This window comes from Arachis ipaensis, chromosome B7 (genome assembly GCF_059453495.1).
Source record: "Arachis ipaensis isolate K30076 ecotype BB chromosome B7, ASM5945349v1, whole genome shotgun sequence".
In the NCBI taxonomy this organism is placed as follows: domain Eukaryota; kingdom Viridiplantae; phylum Streptophyta; class Magnoliopsida; order Fabales; family Fabaceae; genus Arachis; species Arachis ipaensis.
The window spans coordinates 24,740,871-24,755,509 of record NC_142442.1 but is presented as its reverse complement, the minus strand read 5'-3'; the positions used below and the strand labels follow the sequence as shown (position 1 = coordinate 24,755,509).

Here is a 14,639-nt window from a genome sequence, read left to right as displayed (position 1 = left end):
GTTTTTGAATGGGAATTCAATTTATGAAAAAGTAATAGAAACTATTAATTAAACTCCATTCTTTAGATATGGCTTATTATTGTGCTGAAAAAAATTTTAATAATAAAAAATGCTACGTAAATGAAATAGAAGATTATATTGGTTTTTAACATCTTTTTATGACAAGGTCCATAAAGGGATGTCTGACTAATTATAGTAGCAATCCCAATAAAAACTTTCAACATCTTTTTATGACAAGGTCCATAAAGGGATGTCTTTCAAATAAGATATGATCCTCATTCAGTAAGATAAAGTTGATGGATCCTTATACAGATTAAGTTAAAAAATTCTTCTCGACAATTACAATGATGAAAGACCCCATATATGATTTTTAGAGATAGTTCAACAGGTTTCACTAATAAGTAGAAACGAAAAAGCAAAGGATCTAAAGGCATAAAGAAATTGGATAACTTGAATAAAATAATATATCTACTAATTGCTCGACTAAGTGACAAGAAATATAAATATTTTTTTTTCAGATAGAATATGGGTACAGCTATCGTATGTTATACGCATAAACCCTAAAAGTTTTATAATGAAAGTAGAAATGTTTCAGAATGAGGGTCAAATCAGGGGTAAAGCTTTATAATGAAATTAGAAATATTTCAGAAGGAGTGTCAAACCAAGAGTAAAGTACTTGCAAAAAGGATAGTCATTTGAATGGCATAATCTTTGAAAGTTTCAAATGGCATAACCGATCAAGTTGATACAATAAAAAAGGTTAGCTGACAAAGACGATACATTATATTGCATAGCCAAGGATGCTGCAGCATTGGCTTTTACATACACTATCACCCATAAATCCAATTTCATGTTTATTTTGTTCACACGCATTTGGAAGTAAATTCATCGGGTTTCTAAATTATGATGGTTTCAACAGTCAACGCATTTACACATTTAGAGCACCTGGAAAATTAGGGTTATTTTTCAATGAATTTGAAAGTTAGGGTTATTTTTCAGAGAATATCAAATTGAATTTTAGTTGTATTTTTTTTAGGGCTATATTCTAAGACTCTAAAAGATATCATGATGTGGTCCACAAGCAAATTGAATTCTCATAATATGACTTAATAAGAATTTCTCCATCTATACAATACAAGGATTATACCTGCATAAAGAAAGATCTTACTAAGTTTTATGGAGCAGGATAAAAAATATTAAAAAATCATAAAACACACAACATTGGCAACCAAGGAGATAATTACTATCATCTATTTCCAGTGATCCAATCACGAATCCACATAAATATTATTAAAGAATATATATTCAAACTCATTTACTTTTACCAAGAGTTTGTAGTTCATTCTCATCAAATTTTTTTTTCCGAAGAGGATATACAAAGATAGACGTAAAATCATTATGACATATACATATTAAGTAATCATATATACATAAAAGTATGTATGCATTAGCCAATTGACTTTTTTTACTTTTCTAAGCATTCAAATATAAGAAAATGAAAGCAACTTTTGCTGGTTTGGGTTATAAATATAATCAGTCTTCTGTCTCTTTAGTCAACTCAAAGCACATTGCACAATAGATACATATTAAGTAATCATATATATAAAAGTATGTGTATATTAGCCAGAAAATTTTTTTACTTTTCTAAGCATTCAAATGTAAGAAAATAAAGGCTGACACTTAGATTTAATGCAACTATTGTTCTTAGAAAAGCTGATCTTGCTGGTTTGGATTATACATATAATCAGTCTTCTCTCTTTAGTCAACTCAAAGCACATTGCACAATAGATACATATTAAGTAATCATATATATAAAAGTAACTTTACATTAGCCAGAAAGTTTTTTTACTTTTCTAAGCATTCAAATGTAAGAAAATAAAGACTGATTTTGTTGTAAGTATCGACAGATTATAACAAAAGTAATGGGCATTTGAAAATCACTACAGATTATAACAAAAAGCAATGGGCATTTGAAAATCACTGTATAGATGCGATGCAAGTATCGATGCATGTAAATGCTCATTGTTATAGACTAATCAACTACAACGTAAATAAAAAAACAAAAATATGTATTATGAAGTAGACTAAACCCTTTAAAACAGCTACAGTATTGCATGAAATACACTTCGTATCATTCTGTATATAAATGACATCCAATCCAATGGACACAAACACAAAACATAAACACTTCTCTCTATTTAAAAACTTCACCAAGATGCTTTTAAGCTGCAAAAAGAGGGATCTTACTAAGTTTTATGGAGCAGGATAAATAAGATTAAATAGTCGTAAAACACATAAGACTGGCAATCAAATCATAATGACTATCAACTATTTCCAGTGATCCAAGCACGATTCCACATAAATAGTTTTAATATATATTCGAACCCATTGACTTTTACCAAGAGTTTGTAGCCCATTCTTATCAAATTCTTTTTTTTTTTTTGAAGAGGATATACAGAATAGCAGTAAAATCATTATGACATATACATATTAAGTAATCATATATATAAAAGTATGTATACATTAGCCAAAAAGTTCTTTTTGCTTCTCAAAGCATTCAAATATAAGAAAATGAAAGCTACTTTTGCTGGCATTCTTTATACGTATAATTAATCTTTTTTCTTTAGTCAAATCAAAGCACATTGCACAACAAATACATATTAAGTAATCATATATATAAAAATATGTATACATTAGCCAAATTTTTTTTTTTACTTTTCTAAGCATTCAAATATAAAAAAATGAAAGTTGATTTTGCTGGTTTTGTTTTTGCAACTAATCAGCCTTTTATGTCTTTAGTCAATGCAACGAAGTCATAACAAATGTGTGCAAGGATCAGCATAGTTACCAACCACTATATGTAATTTTTTGGAGACTACACATTTGGTCAATTAAACAATTATTTTTATAGCTTTATAGGTTAAAAAGTGACAATTAATAATTAAGTTAAAAAGTCACAGCTATATAAGGAGAATCAGCAAATGGCAATGTGTATATCTTCTTGGTTAAATGTGCAAACCAGATGTTATATCACATCACTTAACATGTTTCATGTTTTAGGTTAACAAATATATAAATAAAGCATGGACAGATTATAACAAAAGCAAAGCCATGGTATTTGGAAATCACCATACAGATATGATGCAAGTATCGATGCATGTAGCCATGTAGTAGATAGTTGTTATAGACCTTGGACAAAAAAGTAAATAAAAAAAGGAATATATGTATTATGAAGTAGTCTAAACCCTTCATAATAGATTTAGGATTGCATGAAGTACACCTCCTATCATTCTATATATAAACGACATCTAATCCAATGGATACAAGCACAAAACATAAACACTCCTCTCTACTTAGAAACTTCACTAAGAAATTTACAAGCTGCATTTCACAAATGAGTGGCATTTCTCCAAAAAAAAATCCATTACCATATCTTGGTGATGACTTAGTATGGAAGATCTTAACTAAGGCTGATCCTAAGACTGTTGGCAGGTGTAGGACACTCAACAAGTCTTGGAATTTCAGGCTTAACACACCATACTTTGTGAAGCAGAACTGGGCTGAACAAAAGGGTCAAAACATCAATGTCATTGTTGGTGTTGGGAACCCTCCAGCAGACGAAAATTCTCAATGGTTCATTCGTGCTGATGTAAATGATGGAGTGCACTCGCAGCTAAACCTTCCAATTGTGATCAACCAACTTGGTTTTTACTCACTTATTGGCTCAGACCATGGAGTTCTTTGTATAAAATTATCTCAAGGAGGACTTAACTCAAGGCTACTCATATGGAATCCACTCACTGGAATGATGAAATATGTATTTGATGAGTCCAAAAAACACTCCCGTCATCATGTTTCAGTTTTTGCATTTGGGTATTTGTATGATTCCATGGAGTATCGAATTGTGCATGTCTTTAAGCGCCATTACATACATAGGACCTTGGGCTGGAGTTTATATTGTTCATTTGAGAATGACTGGTGTGATTCCGGATCATTCACCAGCGACGTCCAAAAGTTGGGGCCAAAATCTATCATTGTTGATGGAATTGTTTACTGGATTGGCTGGGAAGGAACCAACTTCACTGAACCATCACTGATAATATCTTTCTCCATGATACAAAGGCAGTTTTTTGAAAGCATTATTCCAATTGATGCAAGATCAACCTATCACTCTCTTACAAATCTGCATGATGGGGTTGGTTTTATACCCTATCGTAATATAGGCTTCTCAAGGGAAGTTATAGTTTGGGAAATTAAGCATGATGGACAGGACAAGCTTAATTGGGATAAGAGGATCCGAGTTACAGGACTTGGCATTCCTTACAATCCATCTATGTTCATCGGAAAGGATATCATTTCCATCATGGAGTGTAGGAGTCGTTTTGGGGGATCCAATGATGCTGATAGGACAGATCTTTTGCTTTCAAGACTTAAGTGGAACGGAGCTAGGAGGGAGCACCTGATGCACCGTACTTGGCAACAAAATGTACACGTCAAGTCCATGACCATGCACTCTGAAAGTCTCTATATTGTGTAACCAAGCTTATGTTTCCAAAAAATTTGTTGTGTCTATCTATGTTATTGTATTTTGTTTTAGGTCAGAGCATCCTCAGTTGTTATAGTGGATGCATAATGATAGTTAGTTTCTTATTTGTCTTGGTTCTGAGTGTATGGTTTTGTCAAAGAAACTCTCGAGTTTACAATATTTTATAAGAAAGCAGAATATAATCTGCAGGGTATTATATTATAGTGTATTAGGTCATTGCTTAGGGTATTATATTATAGTGTATTAGGTCATTGCTTAGTGTGATTTCCTAGAGTGTCTTGGCTTAGTATCTACTCATTAATATAAATAGTTATAAGATTTGGTTGTAACACCAATATTGCGAGTGTTTATGTCCACACAATAATATAGATCTCTGAACACTCATACGCATTTTTAATTTGAGCTCATACAGTCGATAGTAACTAAGTTAAACACAAAGAAATATAAACCATTTGGAAACGGTTTTGCAAATAGTTACAATAAGCTTGGCCACCACAAATATAGTAGGATAAAAAAACTGTAATGGAGGCTAAATTACTAAGAAAGTTGATTACTTAGATATTAAAGGCAACATGAGGGTATAAAAAGACTATCAAAACATAACACAAAAAGGAGTAAGCTTGGATAATAGAAATTTTTTAAACATTTTTAATGGTCAAGTTTATAATATCAAAAGAGTCAAAATAGAAGTAAAAAATGAATAAATAATTAAAAGATAAACTTTACCCCTAAAAGAAACAGGATCTTTTTAGTTATTAATATATTGTGTTTTGTAGTCCACAAAGAAGGAATCAAAACACTATGGTTAAAACCAGAATATTAATGCAAATTGAATTAAACCATAAATGCAGATATTAGCACGAAGAAGGAATCTATACATCAATAATTCATAAAAAACAATATGGTTAAAACCAGAATATTAATGCAAATTGAATTAAACCATAAATGCAGATATTAGCACGATATAGTGGTGAATCAAAAAATTAATCAACCTAAGAACTAGGTCAAGAGGCAAGGGAAAAAAAAATACAGTGGGGTATATAAGAAACAAAGATAACACCAGCATTGAGATAGTAGTTTAGGTTTCTTTAGTGAGTGAAGACGTTTACCAAAATATCCAAACCAGTAGAAATTTCAACAATACATGTGTAGCTAACAAAATACTGTGGCTGACCGTGTGTGGCTAAAGAAACTTTAAACTAGAAGTTATATGTAGGACTACTGTTAAAATGGACCAAAACTCCTCATTCATATCTAGGTGTAAAAGGAAGATTATCATGGATGACAAGAGAAAGAAGTTGAAGACATCACAATCAGACTCTCAGAGGACATTGTACACTCGAGTACCTCTGCAGCAAATCTTCCATAGCTCATCTTCACAAGAATCAGGTGCGTAAATTTTTAATAAAAAATAGTGAAATCTGTGCAATGTTCATCACTATATAATGTCCACTTAGATAATATCCTAAAGACGAAAATTTGGTAGTATTCTTAATAAGGTTCATCATATTCTGAAGTATATGGAATATGCTATGTAACCATGTATGGGATATCAACATGCCTCAAAAACCTAAGATGGACTTTTTTTTCAGATAAACTTGAACAAAGGATGACTGGAAGAAGCTCAAGGTCTTCTATCTCAAGTGTTACAGTAGAAGAAAAAAAACAAGGGCACAATGAAGCAGCGAGTAACATAACATTTGAAGTTCTTTAGATTAGCAAACTGTCTTACAAAAATGGATTCACTTTATACTCGATTTCTATGCAGAAATTTTAGAAAAAGGAAGAGAAACTCATTATGGAACTCATTACAAGGATAAGGAAAATTATGATACTGCAAAACACCACTACATAGACTCCGGCAGCTTAGGTACGTCCAAAAGGTCCCCATTAATTACTATAGCAATTTATCATGAGTGTGTGGGTGGCAGTGGTCATGGTGCTCATTCGAGAGGCTAGATATTTTGATATGGTTAACTCATTTTCTATAGATTTTTCCAACAGGTTGAACTGTTTTTCATAATATAGTGTCACGACTTGATTATTAGATCTAGACAAACTGTTAAAAAAATAGCAATCCCGGATACGGGGTTTTTATGAAGTCAGCAGATAAAAATTTTGTGGGATGTAAAGCTTGGAAATGACATGTATTGTGTTAACCCTATAGGTAACATAAGTGCAGAGACGACGAAAATTTGCAGGAGGGAAAGGGCTCTTAAGCTGGCTGAAAAAAGAAATGTGAATACTCGATCAGGTTAGTTCCAAGCTATTTATGTTGAGTACAATAATTTTTAACGACATTGATGCAAATGGTATGGTCCAAGTAGATATAGTTCAAAAGATAGATAATTTTAAGTGTACTATGCAAACGCATATAGTCCTGGGGGCATCAAATCTTCTCACACATGGTACACACACTCAGTTGATAATCTTCCTTTGTTTAGGGGTTGTTGCTTCGAGACTATTTAGTTCCTCAACTATAAACTAAATATATACACTCAAATCTTACTACCATATTTACAATTGAAAAATTTTATTGCAGAAACATATTCCAGGATAAATACGCGAACTCCAACCTCACTTAGAACCACGGCAAAAACTAGATTGCCACAAATTTTTAATTCAAATTCAAATGGATCAGGTCATGACGAGGGTGGCTCCATGGACAAGAGTAACGTAGCAATGGGTAAGAAAATTTATATACAATATTAAGTGGCAGATATTAGAGAAGGATTCCTAATTAATTGTGTTAATTAGAAAAAATTGTGAAAAAATGTCTTAGCTTCAACTTCAAAGTGGTTATGTATTGGATTTACTTCATATTCCTTTAAACTCACTCTGCATAAGTAATAAAGTAAAATTATTTAGCAAAACTGGCTATTATGTTAAAAAAATTCAATGAACACCTAAAAGTGATTCTCACAGACACAAAAGCTTGGATTTTACAGCCTTTTATTCGAAGCAACTAGCTTATCAAATTTACTTTTTAAAATATAATTTTCTAATAATGTAAAACATTTTTTTGTTGAACAAAATGAACAAGAATATTTAGTTCCCACAAAGTTCTCCAAAATAAGTAAACCAGTTAAAAAAGGTTATCTTTAAACAATAACAGATATTTTGTCAAACCAAATATTAAAAATTATTGAGGATCCAAAATTTTTTAAAAGAATACAAAAATGTTCCAGCTTCAACTTTTCAGTGGTTATGCATTGGGTTTAGTTTACATTCCTTTAAACTAAGGCTACCTAAATAATTAAGTAACCTTAAAATGACGAATATACTATTTACTTAATAGACCAAAATATAAACATACTGAAAATAATTCAAACACAAAGATTTGGTTTGGTAACAATATTTTTTCAAGGGTAGTTTATCAAAATTAAATTTCAAAAGATAGTGTTTTTAATTTCTTGAGGTTTATTTTTGTTAAGTCAGAGTAAAAATACATTTTTAATTTAATGAGCATAAGCAACATTTGTTTCATCAATTACTTTTACAGAATACCAAATACTATATATGCATAAACTTAACAGACTTTTTGGAGGAATAATCTAACTAAGTGACACAAGATAACTTTTTCCTCAAAACTATATCTTGACTTCATCTATTATGCAGCAAATCGACCAGCTACTAATGACGCATGCGCAAGCACGCCTCCAAATAATCCTAACGAAGGTATATGGCCGAAAATAACCTACCTTAATGTGCCACAAGTATGTATTGAATGTTAGTTTTCAGACAATTTGGCTAAGTTGTCTATTATCATGTAGAGTACTGGCACATGGGAGATGCAATTCATGAATGTCAATATTGCCATGCTTTGTTTTGGTACGATGAAAGGTCACAAAAACAATACAACACATCTACCCCTACATATACTCTCTGTTGCAGAGGAGGACAAGTTGAAATTCCTCAGCTCCAAGAAGCACCCAAGGTTTTGTATGAGTTGTTATATGGCGATGACATCAAAAGCAAGCATTTCCGTGAGAACATTAGGACTTATAACTCTATGTTCCAATTCACCTCGATGGGTGCCAAGATTGATCGAACTATAACAAACAGCAAAGGGCCACGCACGTTTATTCTATATGGAGAGAATTATCATCTGATGGGTAGCCTTATACCCGAAGAGGGGTGCATGGCAAGATTTGCACAATTATATGTGTACGATACACAAAATGAAATTCAAAATCGTATAGCAGTGATAAGGTGCGTAACGAAATTAAATATGGCCATGGTTATTATGTGTTGATTAAATCAATATGAAACTATTCATTTAACTAACACAATTACATAAATTTCGAAAATGATTGAACATGATACAGAGGAAAAGACAACAACAAAATACATGAAGATATTGTTAGAGATTTGAAGAAGATGTTGGACGATAACAACGTGTTGGTCAAGGCATTTCGAATGGTTCGGGAGTCTATAGGACCTGACTACACATCCACAGTGAAGTTGAGGTTGTTTGGCAAACGGGGTAAAGATGGTAGGCGATATAACCTACCATCCACTAATGAGGTTGCTGCGCTGATAGTAGGCGACTTTGATTTTACCAAAACTGATAGAGACATTGTGGTTGAAACACATAGTGGGAGGCTACAACGAATTAATCAGCTAAATCCAGCCTATTTGGCATTGCAGTACCCTTTATTGTTTCCATATGGAGAGGATGGATTCAAGGAAGACATTCCTCTAAATAAAAAAAGTGGTAAAGAAGATAAGGGTAGGCAAGAGGTCTCAATGAAGGATTTTTTTGCGTTCAGGATCCGAGAAAGGCTAGCCGATGCATCTCCATTGCTCTATTCAAGAAGGTTATTTCAGCAATTCTTGGTAGACGGATTCTCCATGATTGAGTCAGCCAGACTAAATTACATTCGGCTTGATCAAGAAAAGTTTAGGTGTGAAATGTACAAGGGCTTATCCGAAGCAGTGTTAAGTGGGGAAACTAGACCTGCGTCAAGAGGAAAACGTATCATCCTGCCTTCTTCATTCACGGGAGGGCCTAGGTACATGATACAGAACTACCAAGATGCAATGGCGATTTGCAGGGTGGTTGGCTATCCAGACCTTTTTCTTACATTCACATGTAATCCGAAATGGCCTGAATTAGAAGATTTTCTTAAGAATAGAGAACTACATGCAGAAGACCGACCAGACATGGTATGTAGAGCTTTCAAAGTTAAGTTGGACAAACTTATCCAAGACATCAGAAAGAACCAAATATTTGGGCGCGTTAGTGCAGGTAAACAATGTCCCGTTACCTACTCTTTAATATTAATATGCATGTTTTTTAGCTTTTCCAATACGTGTATGTTCGTTGTGGAGATATTTTGACTTTTTATGCAACCAATCATTTTATACAATAAAAAATTAACTTCTTCTATCACACGTTTTTAAACAAATCCACACTAGAAATTTCTATTTCCAAAAAATACCTTAACACATATACACAAAACCCTTTATAAATTAAAATGTGTGATGTGAAGATTTTTGGATGAAAAGAAAATATGGAACTGTAAAAATAGGGAACTAAATTACTGTTGAATTCACCTGCAGCCTAAGATGGCTACATTTTTTATATATTTCAGTTCCAGTGAAGTTTTTGAAACTATAAATTGCGAATTCCATTCAATTATAAAAAGTTTGCTAGATTTGTATGAATAAAGAGACAATCATTTATGAAATTAACCAGCGTTGTCGTTTTTCATCATATAACTATGTAAAAGCATCTCCTGTATTAACTAATGGGAAGTACACAATGTCTAAGAACCTGTATACATGTGTTTGTACATAATCTCCTTTGCAGTTGTGTATACAATCGAGTTTCAGAAGCGCGGTCTCCCTCATGCACATATTCTGTTGTTTCTACATCATGATGACAAGTTTCCAACGGGAGAAGACATAGACCGGATCATAAGTGCTGAGATACCCGACAAGGTCAACGATCCACTATATTACGAAGCAGTGGAAAAGCACATGATGCATGGTCCATGTGGTAGTTTTAGGAAAGATTCACCATGCATGGAAAATGGTCAATGCATGAGGCACTTTCCTAAGAGATTTGTTGCGAGTACTACTATTGATGAAGACGGTTATCCGGTTTATAGGCGCAGGGATGATGGCAAAATAATAACCAAATCAGGTGTGGAACTTGACAATCGATATGTCGTGCCTCACAATAGGAAGTTATTATTGAAATATGGTGCTCACATAAATGTTGAATGGTGTAACCAGTCAAGATCGATTAAGTATCTATTTAAATACGTCAATAAAGGCCACGACCGTGTAACAGCTTCATTTTACAAAAGTGCCACAAGTGATGCGGATAATGATCAGTGTGATGAAGTTAGTATGTATTATGATTGTAGGTACATATCCCCGTGTGAAGCTGCATGGAGAATTTTCGGGTATAGCATTCATTATAGGAACCCTTCTGTGGTAAGGCTAGGCTTTCACCTTCCTGGTGAACAACCAGTGATATTCAAAGACGATGAAAACCTGGATGACGTTGCTAGGAAAGAGTCTGTGAAAGAATCCATGTTCTTAGGATGGTTCGAGGCAAACAAAAAATACCCTGAAGCTCGATCTTTGACGTATGTGGAATTTCCTTCTAAGTTTGTATGGAAGGCTAATACTAGAAAATGGTTTCCAAGAAAATCTCATGTAGTTATTGGCCGTATTTTCTTTGTACCTCCAGGATCAGGAGAAATTTACTACCTAAGACTACTTCTAAATTTTGTTAGAGGACCTACCAGTTATGAACAAATTAGAACTATTGATGGTGTTATCTACTCGACATTTCGAGATGCATGCTATGCATATGGACTTTTGGCTGATGATAAAGAATACATTGATGCTATAGAGGAAGCAAGTCACTGGGGCTCAGGAGAATATTTAAGAAGGCTTTATGCAACACTCCTGTTTTCTAACTCGATGGCTAGGCCGGAGCATGTATGGGAAAACACACGGAGAATGCTATCTGATGACATTCTTCATCGGCAAAGAAGGTTACTTAACAATCAAGGTATGCTGTTATAGTTATTATTATTAATTGTAGAAAAATAAGTGTTCTTATCTTTGTATCAGTTTGTCAATACTATTAATGTTACTAGACAACTATCAGTATAATTCTATCAATAAATATTAGTTGACTTATGAATGTGCCAGATTATAATATATTTTTACTTCACAAAATAAAGTATGAATCTCATACAAAACAAAAAGACATGGACACAATTCCCTAAATTAACAATAAACATTACTAACAAAATAATATACACATGGATCAAAACAAATTCTTTTTAAATGACATACTTACCTCGAGGTGGTTGAGCCACAAATTATATCTGAAGTTGACTATGCACAAAATGTCTCCATGGTCATGAATGCTTATATCGAAGTGTACAATAGGGTGTATCCTTTTTCCTTATTCTGCATCTTGCTGTATATATGCCCTGCAAAAAATCCAATTCTATTAAGCATTGAAGATATCATAAGAAGCTGAAAATATATTGCTATATAGATAATATACATCCAAATAGCGGAGTTGAAAATATCCAATATAAATGTGGGAAATATAATAATCAACTACATGAGATAAAACAAACGTATATTTAACTAAATAATGATCTCGGTCATAATAAGACAGATGTAAATGTAATTGATGTATGTATTTTATTGCAAATTTTTATCTTCTTCAAAATCATACTATTACTTACAACGGTGTATACACTTTGTTGAACAGAATTACAAATTACAGATGAAGAATTATGGGATCTGACGTTGATAGAAATTGAAAAACTACTCAAGAGTTATAACAAGAGCTTAAGAGATTTTCCATCAATGCCATTCCCTGATATTGATACAAGTTTGATGCAAATTATGAATGGGGGAAACAATAAGTTGATTTCTGATGAGTTTCGGTACGATAAACGAATTTTGACTGCTGAACATGAAGTGTATGTACAACAACTTACAAACGAGCAAAAGAGAGCTTATGAAGAAGTGATGACAGCAGTGAATAGTGGGCAGGGTGGTGTTTTCTTTCTATATGGTTATGGTGGTACGGGAAAAACATTTCTTTGGAAGACACTTGCTGCAGCTATTAGGTCCAAGGGTCAAATCGTGTTGACAGTTGCTTCAAGTGGCATAGCATCCCTCTTATTACCCGGTGGTAGGACGGCACATTCTCGCTTTGCAATACCACTCAATTTGGATGAATTTTCAACATGCAACATAAAGCAAAATACTCCATTGGCTGAATTAATAATTAGAGCTAAGCTTATTGTGTGGGATGAAGCTCCTATGGTCAATAAACTTTGTATTGAAGCACTCGATAGGACCATGAGAGATATTTTGAGGTTCAACAATATTGCAAGCTTGGAACAACCATTTGGAGGAAAGACAGTGGTTTTTGGGGGTGATTTTCGACAAATACTACCAGTAATACCCAAAGGTAGTAGGCAAGAGATTGTCAATGCTACAATTAACTCATCATATATATGGGATAGTTGTAAGCTGTTGACTTTGACAAGAAACATGCGCTTACAAGCGGACAATAGCAATTGTGAAAACAATGACTTAAGAGAATTTGCTTATTGGATTTTAAGCATTGGAGATGGCAAATGTGGATCATCTATAGATGGTATTGATAAGATCAAGATCCCAGATGATATATTGATACATGATATATTGATACATGATTGGGATGATCCTATTAGTTCGATATGTAAAGCAACTTACCCTGAATTATTTTCCGGTTCAAGCTGTGTTTCACATGTAAAAGACAAAGCCATCCTCGCACTGACACTACAACTGGTAGATGAAATAAACAATTATATGATGAGTTTGAACCCATCCGAAGCTCAGACTTATTATAGTTCTGATACAGTTTCTGAATCTGAAACAAATAATGATATTTTGGCATCAATTCACACACCAGAGTTCCTAAACACTATTAGATGCTCAGGAGTACCAAACCATGAGATAACTGTTAAGGTAGGGACACCAATCATGTTACTAAGAAATATAGATCACTCAGCAGGTCTATGTAATGGCACACGATTGGTTGTGTCCAAACTTGGAAAGCACATAATAGAAGCAAAAAGTTTAACAGGGAAAGGAGCTGGCCAAAAAGTGTTTATTCCTAGAATGACCCTAACCCCTTCTGATCATAGGATACCATTTAAATTTCAAAGGCGACAATTTCCTATCATGGTTTCTTATGCAATGACAATTAACAAGAATCAAGGGCAGTCGTTGTCACATGTTGGTTTGATATTAAAAAAACCTGTATTCACACATGGACAACTATATGTTGCAGTTTCAAGAGTTACCAATAAAAGAGGACTCAAGATCATAATATGTCATGAAGAAAAAGAGAAGAAAGAAACAAACAATGTGGTGTTCAAAGAAGTATTTAGAAACGTTGTATAAGTAGTTTTATAATGCGAGTACCACCCATAAGGTATGTCCCAATTGCATGCTTCTTAGTTCAACATCCTCATATGTTTTTAATATATGGATATGTTCTAATTTCATGGTTTTTAGGTGGACGTATCAATGTATAATTCTTGGTTGTGGGTTAGTCAATCAAGTTAAAGGGAACATATAGGATCAGTAAGGTATTAAATGTAGCATTCCATCAGAATAAATTCCATTCGAATATATATATATATATATATATATATATATATATATATATATATATATATATATATATATATAGAAGCGCATTTTGTAATGTGCATAAAAGAAATTCACAATGATCTCTATATGGGATGGCAGACCATCCTTATAACAATATACCACAAATCCATCATAATTAACCTAACAGATCATTCTTTTTGCAGGTGATATTTTCAAACCAGATATGTTGAGTAGAAAAAGAGAGCAAGAATCCAAAAAATGACATTTTGGAATTAAAGTTCACAACCGCTTGCAGAAATAGCTCTAATCCTACTATATTAGCAAGTAAATCAGTTAGGTTGGCATTAAACATGTGAAAAGTATATGCTCAGATGTCGTTCATTTGGCATTAAACATGTGAAAAGTATATGCTCAGATGTCGTTCATTCAAATTCAT

The 14,639-nt window shown here is 33.2% G+C and overlaps 2 protein-coding genes across 2 annotated transcripts; both read left to right on the top strand.

Annotated features, from left to right (window-relative positions):
- Positions 1–3,394: 3,394 nt before the first annotated feature.
- LOC148550603 (putative F-box protein At3g25460) lies at positions 3,395–4,633 on the top strand. The gene is made up of 2 exons (XM_088494549.1): positions 3,395–4,486; positions 4,598–4,633. The coding sequence occupies exons 1-2, from the start codon at positions 3,395–3,397 to the stop codon at positions 4,631–4,633; spliced, it is 1,128 nt and encodes a 375-aa protein (XP_088350675.1).
- Positions 4,634–9,242: 4,609 nt separating this feature from the next.
- LOC107608783 (uncharacterized) lies at positions 9,243–13,990 on the top strand. The gene is made up of 3 exons (XM_016310516.3): positions 9,243–9,797; positions 10,362–11,579; positions 12,300–13,990. Exons 1-3 carry the CDS (start codon positions 9,296–9,298, stop codon positions 13,988–13,990), a joined length of 3,411 nt encoding a protein of 1,136 aa, XP_016166002.2. The 5' UTR covers positions 9,243–9,295.
- Positions 13,991–14,639: the final 649 nt, after the last annotated feature.